A 12,599-nucleotide genomic window follows, 5' to 3' on the forward strand; every position below is an offset into this window, starting at 1 on the left:
TTACTTGGTTACAAGGTTTGTTTACTATACACGATGTGGCTTCAAGAGCGGGTAACTTATATTTCCACGGTGCAAAGAGGTAATACTGACAGCTATCTTGGAATCCTTTCTCGTGGCAACGCTGGGAATTCCCAATTTATAAAAAACAGAAGATAACATTATTGATTGTTTTTTCAGTGTATTTTGTGTTCCAATCCTAGGCAAACATTGCTAGGCATATCATTGCTATATAATATCTTAAAACGGCACATGGAAATTAATTTATGTTGTACCTATCTAGTACACCATTTGTGAGATTACTGACTGATTTCTAGTTGATAGAAAAAAGTTTAACAGTACCGCTAAACCAGTACAGCTAAAACATATTTTTTGGTTTTCGTAGAATCCTATTATTATTCCGTGATCCTTTCCAATAAAGAAAACTTATTCGTCTATTCAAATAACACATTTCAATGTTGCGTAATTTTTTCCTGTAGGAAAAATTTGGTAAAGTTATGAACATAAAGAAAACAAGGTGGAATATTGAAAATTAATGCCCTAAAATATAAGAAAAATTCTTGAGTAAAAAGTATTTTTAGACTTTTATTTAGTAAAGAATATCTTCAGATATTCTTGTTTGGTACGTTTATAATAAAAACAAAAGTAAATGAAACAAATGGCCATGACGACGCCATTTTGTTCCAACGTGCGCAGTCGAGCCTGACTATGCTCCAGGGATCTGGATTGTGTCTTCTGCTATGAACATGTTTTTAAAACTATTTTAGAATATAAATTTAATGAAGTATAATGTCCTTCAATGATTTAATGATAAAATATAATAATTTTTGCTAAATAATGTGATGCTTATTAAGTCTTAGTCTTCTGTTTATTTTTTGATTGAATTTCTATTTTAAGATATTGTTATGCTTCGCCGTTTCGTATATAATAAAACTACCGTAATTTACTATAATTATAGGTATATTATATAATACACTTATACAAAAGTACTTACCTAATATTCAGACGCATTGTAAACAAAAAAAAAAACTGGTATAAACGCACTATAAAAATACAGTTGGTATTTTTGAATTTGATCACTTTTATTATATATTTACATTGTTTTTATTATTGTTATTATTTTAGACATACGAGATTTGGGTTTGTCTCGTTCTAGTCTCGAAACGAAACAGAAATCTTTCGGTTAATAAAAATATTGTTTTTATTTTCGCTCTAGAGAAGTATTTAGTAATTCATTTAAAAAAAACTAGGTGAGACTAGATTAGGTAAATTCGAAATTAGAACTTCTGCAATTTTTTCCATGAATTCCTAACTTAGGTCTATGATATTCTAGATCTTCTTTCCTATATGAAAGGAGGAAATGAGAGGAAAATTTAATATTAATACAAAATTTCTTATGCACCATTGTACACAGTAACGTAAGATGCAAAGTAATTAAAGGTGTTTATGCATCAAGTAAATTAAGAAATTCCTCGACAAACAAAAGGATGGGCGACGAATTTCTGAGAGAGTTACGCGAAACTTTGCCCCGAAATTAACATTGCACTAAAGTTGCCACTTTGTTATAAGTCTAAGATTACCATTATTTAGTTATATATTTGAACTTTTCTTGCAAAGGTTAAACCAATACTTGTATGAAAAGTAAGTAACAATTACTGACATGGCATGACAGCTGACATGATTTTTATAAGTGTTTGTTTTATTCAAACATGAACTTATCAATTTAAGATTTAATGAAAGCAGTTTCTTTTGAAATTAGAAAGATAATCGCTCACCGTTCACACCTTAATCCAGAACGGTTAAAATTATAATAGAAGGTGTAATGTACCAAGCAACACGGTAAGGTTCAATGGTTCCTAATGTATTGAATAATATTATTTCCCTTCCCATTCGTTCTTGAAAGTTAACATGCTTATTTTGTTCTGTTTACCTGAAAATGTACACTAAACTTACTTTGCAACAAGGTCGTTGATGATAATAGAGAATGGAATCGAATCACTACATCATTTTTTTAGTTTTGAGTTATGTTCAAGAACACATTAGCCTTAATTAATTCCGCAGCCAAGCCCGCGGGTGCGTTGAAATTTAAAAAAATTGATCTGTCAAAAGATGAATCACATTTTTAATACCATTGTTAGATTGAGCACGGCGAGACACTACAAAATACCAGTTAAATTCAGTCTACTAGCTTTTTATTTACTTCTCGAAATTATCCAAATAGGAAAATCCTTTTTTTTTTCAAAACTTATCAATTGCTATAGCATACTATAAAAACTAAATATAGTTGTTTACTACAACTATTTTTAGTTACATAGCTATATGCCTACATACTAAACTCCCAACTGCCAGTTAAAAACCTCCGAAATCATGTTTAGAAATTACAATTATTCTTACTCACTATCACTTCATAATCTTCCCACGAGGCGACTAAGGGATGCAAAGTATTAAAGGTTTTGTATTGTATAAATCTCTGTTAATAAATTGTCTAAACAACAGTGAAAACTGCATCAAAATCCTTTCAAAACCGACGCGACCTGCGACTTTGTTTTATATACTAATGTACTGATTAGCAATATTAAAATTACATATCTTTTCAGGCCTAAATACACTATAAGAGAAGAGAAGACGTCATACAAGGTGTCAATGTGGCTGACAATCCGTCAGTTCTCCAAAAGTGACATTGGCACTTACAACTGCGTGAGTACCAACTCATTGGGCAAGAGTGAAGGCACCCTTAGATTATACGGTGAGGCAAAGTTTTTCAATTTTAATAACCAAGTCGTTCCAAAAACCTTTATACTCAGAGTGGTTTGCACCAGTCGACTTTTATGTTAACATTAACCTATGCGCCACCGATCGTTTAGACAAAATGGCGTATATTGCGTTTTTCGGTCAGGTCAGGTTAACGTCAAAGTTGACGCATACAAACACACCCTTATAGTTCTTTAATGAAAATCACAGTCTTCAATTATTTTATGTCTGTTTTTTTACGCTTCACGGCGTCATATGAATGCGCCCCGAATGAAACCTATGCAGTTCTTGTGGTGAATGAGCTTTTTTTACGATGTAATATATGGTTTCAAAAATCATATTTTTGGCTTTTGTGTATTACTTGTAAGAAGACCTCCCTTAGTAATATTTTTTTTATATTCAATGTACAGAATTGGCTCCTCTTACAGTTTTATTATAGTAAGGATATATAAGTATAATTTTTGACCATTCATTGGTCTAAGTAATTAAAGATTTTTTTTGAGCTAATTTTTTTAAGACTGGTAAACAAACTATACTATCTATACGCTAAATGTACCGTGTACCCGGTCAGTAATAGGAACTATGAGAAAAAATCGTCAGAGAAAAACATACGAAGAAAAACATTTTTTTTTCACAAAAAGCACTGCGAGTTAATTTGTTTTTGCGAAAACCGTGCCGTCTACGCCCTACTAAATAGACGTAGTAAAATCTACTAAATCTTTCCTAAAAGTGTGTAATATTTAATAGCCCAACCCTACATAATCCAACTGGAACTTTGTTTAAATAACTTAAAGGCTTTACAAGTGTCCTTGCTAATCAATATTGGCATAAAAATTTACATGTGTCGTCAAAATTTTGCAAAACTGTATTATACTGTCAAGACAGTATAATACAGTTTTGCAAAATTTTGCAAAATTATAACAAGTTATATACTTATATAATTAATGTGGTACGTTTGTTTGTTTGTCCTTCTTTCTCGTTACGAGGGATAGATTGAGCGGTTATTTTGTATGTGATTTCGCCATAAAATATGACCGCTCCATATCCTACCGTAGATGTCGTGCGAAACGACTAAGGGTCATATAGTCTCGGCAGTTGGTAACTATAGGTAACAACCTCATTCCTCAAGAGGCAGGTCGGCCGGTTTAAGTGACGAACTTGTAAACTATCTCTCTTATCGAGTGTGTTGTTTGTAATAATTGTGTCAAATCTTATTCAAATCGCCTAAAGGCTTCGACATGAGTTTTATTAACGACGTCTAGTGGGAAATATTGGCATAAACATTAGTAAATAAACTTTCAACCTGCAAGTTTCCTCGCGATATTTTCTTTCGCCGAAAAAAGCATGTGATAACTACTATACACGAGTCAGATTGTTATACAAACTCATGTGGCACGAGTAGGATTCGAGCCTTATAATCATATATAGTCTTATCTACTAGGCCACCATCTCTTTGCAGCATGCATATGCTCTACCTAGTGCAATATTATATACATCACTCGTAAAATATAAGAAAAAGATTCCATAGCCTTTGGGAAACCAACAAAATTTTACGATCGCTCCACCGTTTGAATCATATTTCAGATTATTCCCTAGAGCCAGTAATTTGTAAGATTAATTTCAACTTTTATTCTAATTTGAATTTCCATTTTGCAGAAATAAAACTGAATTCTTACACGGAGGACTTCAGCAATCAAATCAGTGTCGCCGGAGGTGAGAATTTTTTTTCCTTTTTTTTATTTTTATTTTATTATATTTTTCGCTCTATTCTGTTTCAAAATTTAATCCCTCGAGTATCGGGTTTTTCTTTTTACATTAATAATGAAAATTTCTTTTGAAGATATTAATGTTTTGTTTTTGTTTGTACGAATTATTCGTGGACCTCGGTGGTCTAATGGTCATAATGCCGGACTGCTTCCGAAACTGGAGGTCCCCAGTTCGATCTCCGGCCAGGTCAATATGGAAAATGATATTTTTCAGATTGACCTGGGTCTTTATTTTATTAACATCAACTTGATCTCTGGCTTTTACAGGGTAAATAAAATTGCCGCTGAATACAATAACACTGGATATAGAAGGTCATTAGAATATAACACAAATCACAGATTGGTCTATTTTTATTACTAAGTGTGCTACAAAGTACAATCATAGAGTTACGAAATAATAGACAGGTTTTTTATTGAATTGCCATTGCTCTTAAGCGCTCATTTTCAAGGTATAGTCTAGAATAAACAACAAAATATAACATTATGTGATAATAACGTTTTAAGGTTAGCACGCTCCTATGTTTACAACAATTGGCTTTCATGATGACACGGAAAACTTACTTCGTCCTATTGTTTAACAATGTTTATTTAAAAGATTAATATTTAAAATGTGTACTCCAGTACTCTCTGAAGGTTTTTTTTTACGCTTAAGTATAAACTTTGATCGCAGCTCAAATATAAATTCGATAAAGTAATTATGATAATATTCTTAACTATGGGATAACCAATACTTGTATTTTTTACAGTTATATGTAAGTAATAGTTTAGATAGCTTTTGCTCACGTTTCTGTCTCCTGTACTTAGAAGTGTTTTTATTAATTATAATAATAATACCCCACTGATCCCAAGAGACCCACCATCGGAGGGCTGAGTGCGGGAGTCATAACGTCTGTTTGCCGCTCTTTTCTTTTCTTTTTACTACACACATATACCGTATATAGTGTCATACCGGGTGGGGGACCTGGTGACCCCCAACACAGGTTCTTTTGACACATAGTGCAGGCACCAGATCTCCACAACGATTACGTTTACTGGTATTAAGTAGTTCATAACTTATATGAACCTATCTACTTTTAAGGCCATTTTGTTGTGGAGTAAATAAACATATTTTTATTTCATTCTATTTTGGTTTTTTGCTCTCGACTAACCAATAAGAACGCGCGGAACCCCCCACCACAAACAAACATCATATTACTAGGGTTATTAAAATGTCACTGTTGCGGTCCCGTGACATTACAATATCACTGTAAAGAGATCGTGAAATTACGAAAACCGGTCGCTATTTACAATAATCTGTCTAATTATAAATTCACTAGTGAAATTATAAAATTACGTCTTTGATAAAGTCCCTGCGACATGTATACAAAAATAAAATATATACTTGTCTCTTTCTCGCACCCAGGTCTCACGGAAGCAGCCAAAGGAAACTCCAGTGCGGAAACTAAGATAGAAAGAACATTGTTGTTACTATTATTCTGTTACATTTTGTGTATGTTCACGTAGTGTAATGTAAATATTGTTAAGAGATGCTTTAAATGAAACGTAATTCAATTACATGTTTCAATTTGTGTAAATATCTAATGTATTGTAAGATAATGTTCGTTGTCAGGTAGTGCGGGTTTACTCAAAGTTGGTTTTAGAATTAATTGGGCCTATAATTAAAAATACGACCCAATCGATTGTAAGCAAAAACTAGGTGACGTGTCCTTGTTTTATTATTACTTCTTATAATGTATAAAAACGCTGTAATTTTCTTTTTCTAGTTTATATTATAACTTTGGGGCTAATTCAATCTGTGTAAATTGTCCGGATATATTTATTTATTTTGTTTATTTTTCTATACTATATATAATTAATACAAAGGCAAACATTTGTGATTTTGTATGTTTGAAGCGGGTAATCTCCGAAACTACCGTACCGATTTCAAAAGTTCTTTCACCATTACAAAAGTACATTATCCAAGATTGCTATGGGCTATATTTTATCCCAAAATTTCCACGGGACCGAAGCCCCGCGCAACATCTAGTTTTATATAAATTGATGCACATCATATTATGCGATCACTGTTTAGTTTCATTAATATTTCGAAATAATTTTTGAAAAACGAATGTTTTTTTTTTAAGTGAGCAACTTTGAGTAAAACTCTCCTACCTCGATGATTATAAAAAACACGTAACAACGACAAAATTATATCCAATAATTAGATCGTGTAACAGTTTGCTTAGAACCGCCAAATGAAAATTGTTTGTATCATCGCTCGAATAAGACTGTTTACAAAAAAAATAAATGAGATAATACGATTTCAGTATTTTTATTGACGCGCTCAAAGCGCTGCCCCATTGCTCCGTCGCACACTGGTTCGAAAATCGTATATGGTGGACTTAGGGATCAAAGTGCAGCTATCACGCTGATTTTTTTTTTACATACTCCTTTTAACAATAGCTTTGACTTTTGTTAATAAGGTTTTTGCTAAAAAGTGCATTTTCATATTTAAAAAAAATACTGTTTATTTTTTTGTATGGAGAAAAAGTAATAATCATAAAAATCTTTGAAATGGTAATACTGTTAGGCAGGGCGGCTAGTAGGCGTTATAGTCCGCACAATTCTCAACATTTTATACCTTGAAGTCATATTCATATGTCTGCCGCTTTGGCGTCCACAGCGCTTGGAAATTTTCCTTATTAAATATATAGGCATCATAAACTAAATTACCGTACCCATACTACGTGACCCGTTCAGAGGCGGATGGGGAGTCTTTTAAAATACCCGTACTTGATCATACGAAGGCTGGGGGGGAGGTCAGGATTACGATGAAATTTTTGATTGAGATGAAATTTCATACTATTAATGATGAAACGATTATCTTTTTAAAGCAAGACCTTTGCGACAAGCACACAAAATTTATACCGTGCGAGAATTTTATACATTAGATATTGACTATGTTGCCCAAGAAATATGAAGATATAGATGGTAGCCCTGAAAAGAGCTTTTGTAGAGCTCTGAAAAGAGCTGTTGTAAAGCTAAGAAATATGAAGATATATATGGTAGCCCTGAAAAGAGCTTTTGTAGAGCTCTGAAAAGAGCTTTTGTAGAGCTCTGAAAAGAGCTTTTGTAGAGCTCTGGAGAGAGCTGTTGTAAAGCTCTGAAAAGAGCTGTGATATTGTGCACACTAAAGAGATGATTATTCCAAAGGATTTGTCTTATCCACTGAAACTTCGTCGATCTCCATTTCTGCTTCTTCCTCTACCGCTGATTCTAATAAGTCAATAGCTTCTGAAAATAATTTTAATTTATTGAATTTTGCATACTTTGGCCTGATGTGTGATATATATGGATCCGAAGTTATTAAAAAGTTATGAAGAATGTCTTCATTATTCTGAATCCTTCCCATTTTCCGAGTGTGTTGCTCCCTTGTATTTCTAAATTCCTTATTTCTTGCTTCGGATGCTTCTTCCGACATTATTCCAATAGGCAGACAAGAGAAATGTCGGCAAATATCAGCCCCATGTATGAGCAGCTTGTGCACACTTGCTGGCATATTGTACCATGGATAGAGGTGTACAAAAAGTTCAGCTGTCTCTCTGCAATATTCCCGGAATTTCTCGATGTTGATGGCATTCCCAGAGGATATGACCTGCAAGATCACAGCGAAATGCCTAATGAGATTCTCATCAATCTTCGTAATCTGTGCACTCTTCTGGTATTCTCTGAAAAATTTTCTTGCAGTGTTGCCATCGTTCGTAGTTCCGAAGCCCTGTTTAACAATATCTATCAAGAGTCCCATCTGCTCTTTGAATTGTTGTTGCGTGAAATCCTTCCTTGCTTTCTTGAGGTTTTTATTTTCACCTCGTGCACACCACATCTCGAAGTCCATATTGTACGATATGTGCAATAGACACTCCATGCTTCTGATCCACATGTGAAGTGTAGAGAGTCCGTACTGGTACACCTCATCCCGAACTGGTCTTGAGAATACTTCTGGTAAGTTATTCATTTCACTGGGTTTTGCCAGACATATATTGCAAGTCGCTGCAGATGGAGTATCGGTGATGATTGTAGCTATCTTGCCATCAATCATCGTCATGTGCAGATCATGACTGATCTCGACTTCCCCGCATCTTGACACAGTCAGGTTTCGGATTTCTTCTTTCATCGCAGCTTCTTCTTGTTTGATGAATTCGCTGGTTTCCTTTGCGAACTGAAACTTCACTGGTCTACAGTAAAACGTGGAAGAAGGTTTTGGATTTTCCCAGATCAGCACATTGTCAGACTCAAGCTTTAATGGCACAAGACTCGTCATGAATACTGATGAATCATCGAAGTCAGGTTGCCCGCTTTTCTGTCTGTAATTACTTTGTGCTGAAGATCCGTCGAATCCCCATTTGCTGGTCATTTTTAGATGTCCATCTGGGAGATTTAGAGGTTCGCCAACAACTTGCAGGATCCTCTGTACAGTCAAATTCAGTAATGACTGCAATTTCACCTTTGCTCCATCTTCAGTTACTTCAATATCAGACGTATCCGGATAGCATTTCTTCTTAGCTTTCAACAGTTTGTAGTACGAAGGAAGCTGTGCAGAACCTTCGTAGTTTGTCAAGAAAGCCCTTAGCGTCAAATATCTCCATTTTGACAAATCCAGTGAAGTAGCAAGGGCCAAAGCTTGATCTTCCTCGAGAGTTTCCTTCTTCTCCTTGTGAAACAAATATGTTTGAACTTCGTGTGCTCGTTCTGGGTTTTTCATAAGGTGCCCAATCACTTGGGCAAGGTCGATTTTTCCTTCCGATTTCAGGTTAGAGACGAGAGCAAAAGACAACTCATCTGCTGTATAGTCAGTTAATGTACCTGACCGTCTTTTTTTTTGCTTGTTTCCCAGGTCAGAAAATGGTTTTCTGACCGGACTTTCTGTAGAAGTGCTCATATCCTTTGTAACAGAAGATGTGGATGGAGTGACGTAATCTGTAGGCTCTGGTAGCTGATTTTCTTCCTCTATGGTATCTTCAAAAATCTTCGCGAGATTCAGGTTATTGCACACAGGCCACTTGATTCTTTCCTCTAACCAGCCCATATGTTTATTCATAAATGTTTTCTGAGTTCTGTTTGCCGCGGTCCATCTGCGATTCAAGTTGACAGTGATGGATCTTGAAAACTTTAATATTTCTTCAGAATCTTGGTCACAAACACTGAGTGGAATACCAGCCAAAATCGCTTGATGGAGCCTTTTATAATCCTTGAGGTCGCCTTCTCGTAGAAATATGTAGAAGTCCAAGTTGGTTCCAAATCGAGTCATGGTATGTAGATGATAATAGAGCGTCACTGATTTTATGGAGATGTATCTTCTTCAACAGTTCAATTGGTAGTGATTTTTTTATCGTACGCGCCTCTTTTATATAATTTCTACCTGTTCATGCATCACACTTTGGACGAGATTACGGGCTCGACCAATGAGAGTCGAGTATTTTTTTAGTGGAGGGGATGGAAGAGCGCTATGGAATCTAAGTAGTATAATTTTCAGTGGAGGGGAGGGCTCTGGTAATCTGTCTGGCATTCAGTCACTTTTAATGTATGGTACTAAATAATAGACGTATAAGAATATTAAAAGTGGCCGAAGTTCTCTGTTGCATTTTTAATAATTTTTCTGTGACGATATATTATTAAAACATGCAAACATTTTTGTTTTGTCCATTTTTGTTTGAAATCTAGACAGTTTAACTAATATACTTGATCTACAAAATATAAAACAATGTTTCCTGTCTAGACTATTTTTATTATACTCGATCTAGAATATTTATATTTAATATATATATTATATTAATAAGATAAGGGAACGTACCCATACTACGTATAAAAGGATCCATTTTGTTATCCCCGCCCCTCCTCCTTTTCTGTGATCCTCTGATTCTCTCTGCGATATTGTGTACGTGATGATGAAATCCCCCCCCCCCCCCCCTCCTATGATCAAGTGCGGTATTTTAAAAGACTGACCCATCCGCCTCTGAACGGGTCACGTAGTATGGGTACGGTAATTTAGTTTATGATGCCTATATATTTAATAAGGAAAATTTCCAAGCGCTGTGGACGCCAAAGCGGCAGACATATGAATATGACTTCAAGGTATAAAATGTTGAGAATTGTGCGGACTATAACGCCTACTAGCCGCCCTGCCTAACAGTATTACCATTTCAAAGATTTTTATGATTATTACTTTTTCTCCATACAAAAAAATAAACAGTATTTTTTTTAAATATGAAAATGCACTTTTTAGCAAAAACCTTATTAACAAAAGTCAAAGCTGTTAAAAGGAGTATGTAAAAAAAAAATCAGCGTGATAGCTGCACTTTGATCCCTAAGTCCACCATATACGATTTTCGAACCAGTGTGCGTCGTGTCCACTTTAGATTTAAGTGTGAAAAGTCATCCGAGTTCTTATATACTTTCACAATAGAAAAACAATGTCGAAATAAGACTTTTTAGCTGTATGTATATAGTAGCTTAGGTTAAAATAAATAAGTGTATATTTAATTTACAAAACAAATAAAATACAAGACGCAAATAAGACTTTGAAATTCTTTAAAATATGATTTAGGTATATAGATTACCTACGTTATGTAATAAAAATCTTCAGTAATGGATAAAGCATATGTTATATTCTTTTTAGTTTAGTAATATTATTTTAAAAAATCACGCATACTAAAAATGGTAACTAGAAATTTAGTGGTCGGTTCTGTCTGTCTTTAAAACAACTTTTAAAAGTAATCATTGCTTAAAGTAGCATAAAAGTATTAGAGCAAGTTTTTTTTTTTTGAGTTGAGAAGAGTTGAAGTCGAGAACAGTTCTTGTACGCGACAACTCATTAATTAATAAAAAATAAAATAGTACGTCAACACTCACACAAGCGGATTGCATAAGTTCATAGTGAGTAGCGTAATAAATTCCAATGTAACCGACAGGGAAAGGCTACATCAATGAAAATTCAATGAACTTCTGTGTTCCTGGTGCAACGGATGTAAAGATGGCCGAAGAATTCGTAGTGAATAGCGTAGTAAATCGTAAAGTAATAGACAAATACAGATATATAACAGACAGAGAAAGGCTACATTAATGAACATTCAGTGAACTTCTATACTCCTAATATAATCCTATAGGCGAGTCTACGATTAGCCTGTGTCCTGCACAGTTCTTTTAGTAGGATTCGTTGTACATCCATTGCGACTATATTCAAACTTCGAGGAAACTATATCTAATCTATCACTACTTCATCATATTAATCAGAATCAAAGTAAAATTTCAATATTCATTCATTATTTAACTTAGGATGTTAAACATTACTGACGACCTCGGTGGCGCAGTGGTAAAGTGCTTGTCTCTGAACCGAGCGAGGTCCCGGGTTCGATGCCCGGTCAGGTCATGACGGAAGATTTTCTTTTTCTGATTGGCCCGGGTTTTGGATGTTTATCTATATATGTATATATTATAAAATATGGTATCGTTGAGTTAGTATCCCATAACACAAGTCTCGAACTTACTTTGGGGCTAGCTCAATCTGTGTGATTTGTCCTAATATATTTATTTATTACTAAATGACGTCAAAAATAACATTTACCTACTGCCGACTTCCAAAGAGCAGGTTTTGAAATACCATATAATAATAACAAAAGCAGCAGCCTGTCTATTCCATGGAAGTAGTAGCTAGTTGTACGAAGTACTTATTAAATTCATGGTCTATTCTAGCTTGGCCAGAGGCACAGCCGTGCATCTCAATTCAGTACGTATAATACTCCAATTTATTTCGTGCCACCAAAACAGGTGGGCGTAGGGTGGGGAATGCAATTTGATAAAATATTCAGGCGGTGTATTTTTGCCGCGACACATAACTGCAGAAAGTATGCAGCTGAGACCTCCCACTTCCGCTTAGGACACCTGTTTCGACACTGAACAATAGTTTAATGTATAGTGTGTGTCGTATTTCCTTATTAAATTTATTTATGACTGAGGGTCGTCAATTATGTGGGATGAAACACACACAACGAGTTTCTTGGCAGTATTAATGGAGTATGCCATTGCCTATTGCCATTGCATTCTAGTTTT

The 12,599-nt window shown here is 34.6% G+C and overlaps 1 protein-coding gene across 1 annotated transcript in view; it reads left to right on the forward strand.

The window, feature by feature from the left end:
• The window catches only part of LOC128675841 (limbic system-associated membrane protein-like), a 45,489-nt gene extending 38,677 nt beyond the window's left edge, over positions 1–6,812 (forward strand). The window contains exons 7-9 of the mRNA XM_053755545.1: positions 2,595–2,743; positions 4,405–4,461; positions 5,917–6,812. Coding sequence (XP_053611520.1) covers positions 2,595–2,743; positions 4,405–4,461; positions 5,917–6,017 — 307 coding nt within the window. The 3' untranslated portion in view covers positions 6,018–6,812. The remainder of the gene's footprint in view (positions 1–2,594; positions 2,744–4,404; positions 4,462–5,916) is intronic.
• The last annotated feature ends 5,787 nt before the right edge of the window (positions 6,813–12,599 follow it).

This window comes from Plodia interpunctella, chromosome 15 (genome assembly GCF_027563975.2).
Source record: "Plodia interpunctella isolate USDA-ARS_2022_Savannah chromosome 15, ilPloInte3.2, whole genome shotgun sequence".
In the NCBI taxonomy this organism is placed as follows: domain Eukaryota; kingdom Metazoa; phylum Arthropoda; class Insecta; order Lepidoptera; family Pyralidae; genus Plodia; species Plodia interpunctella.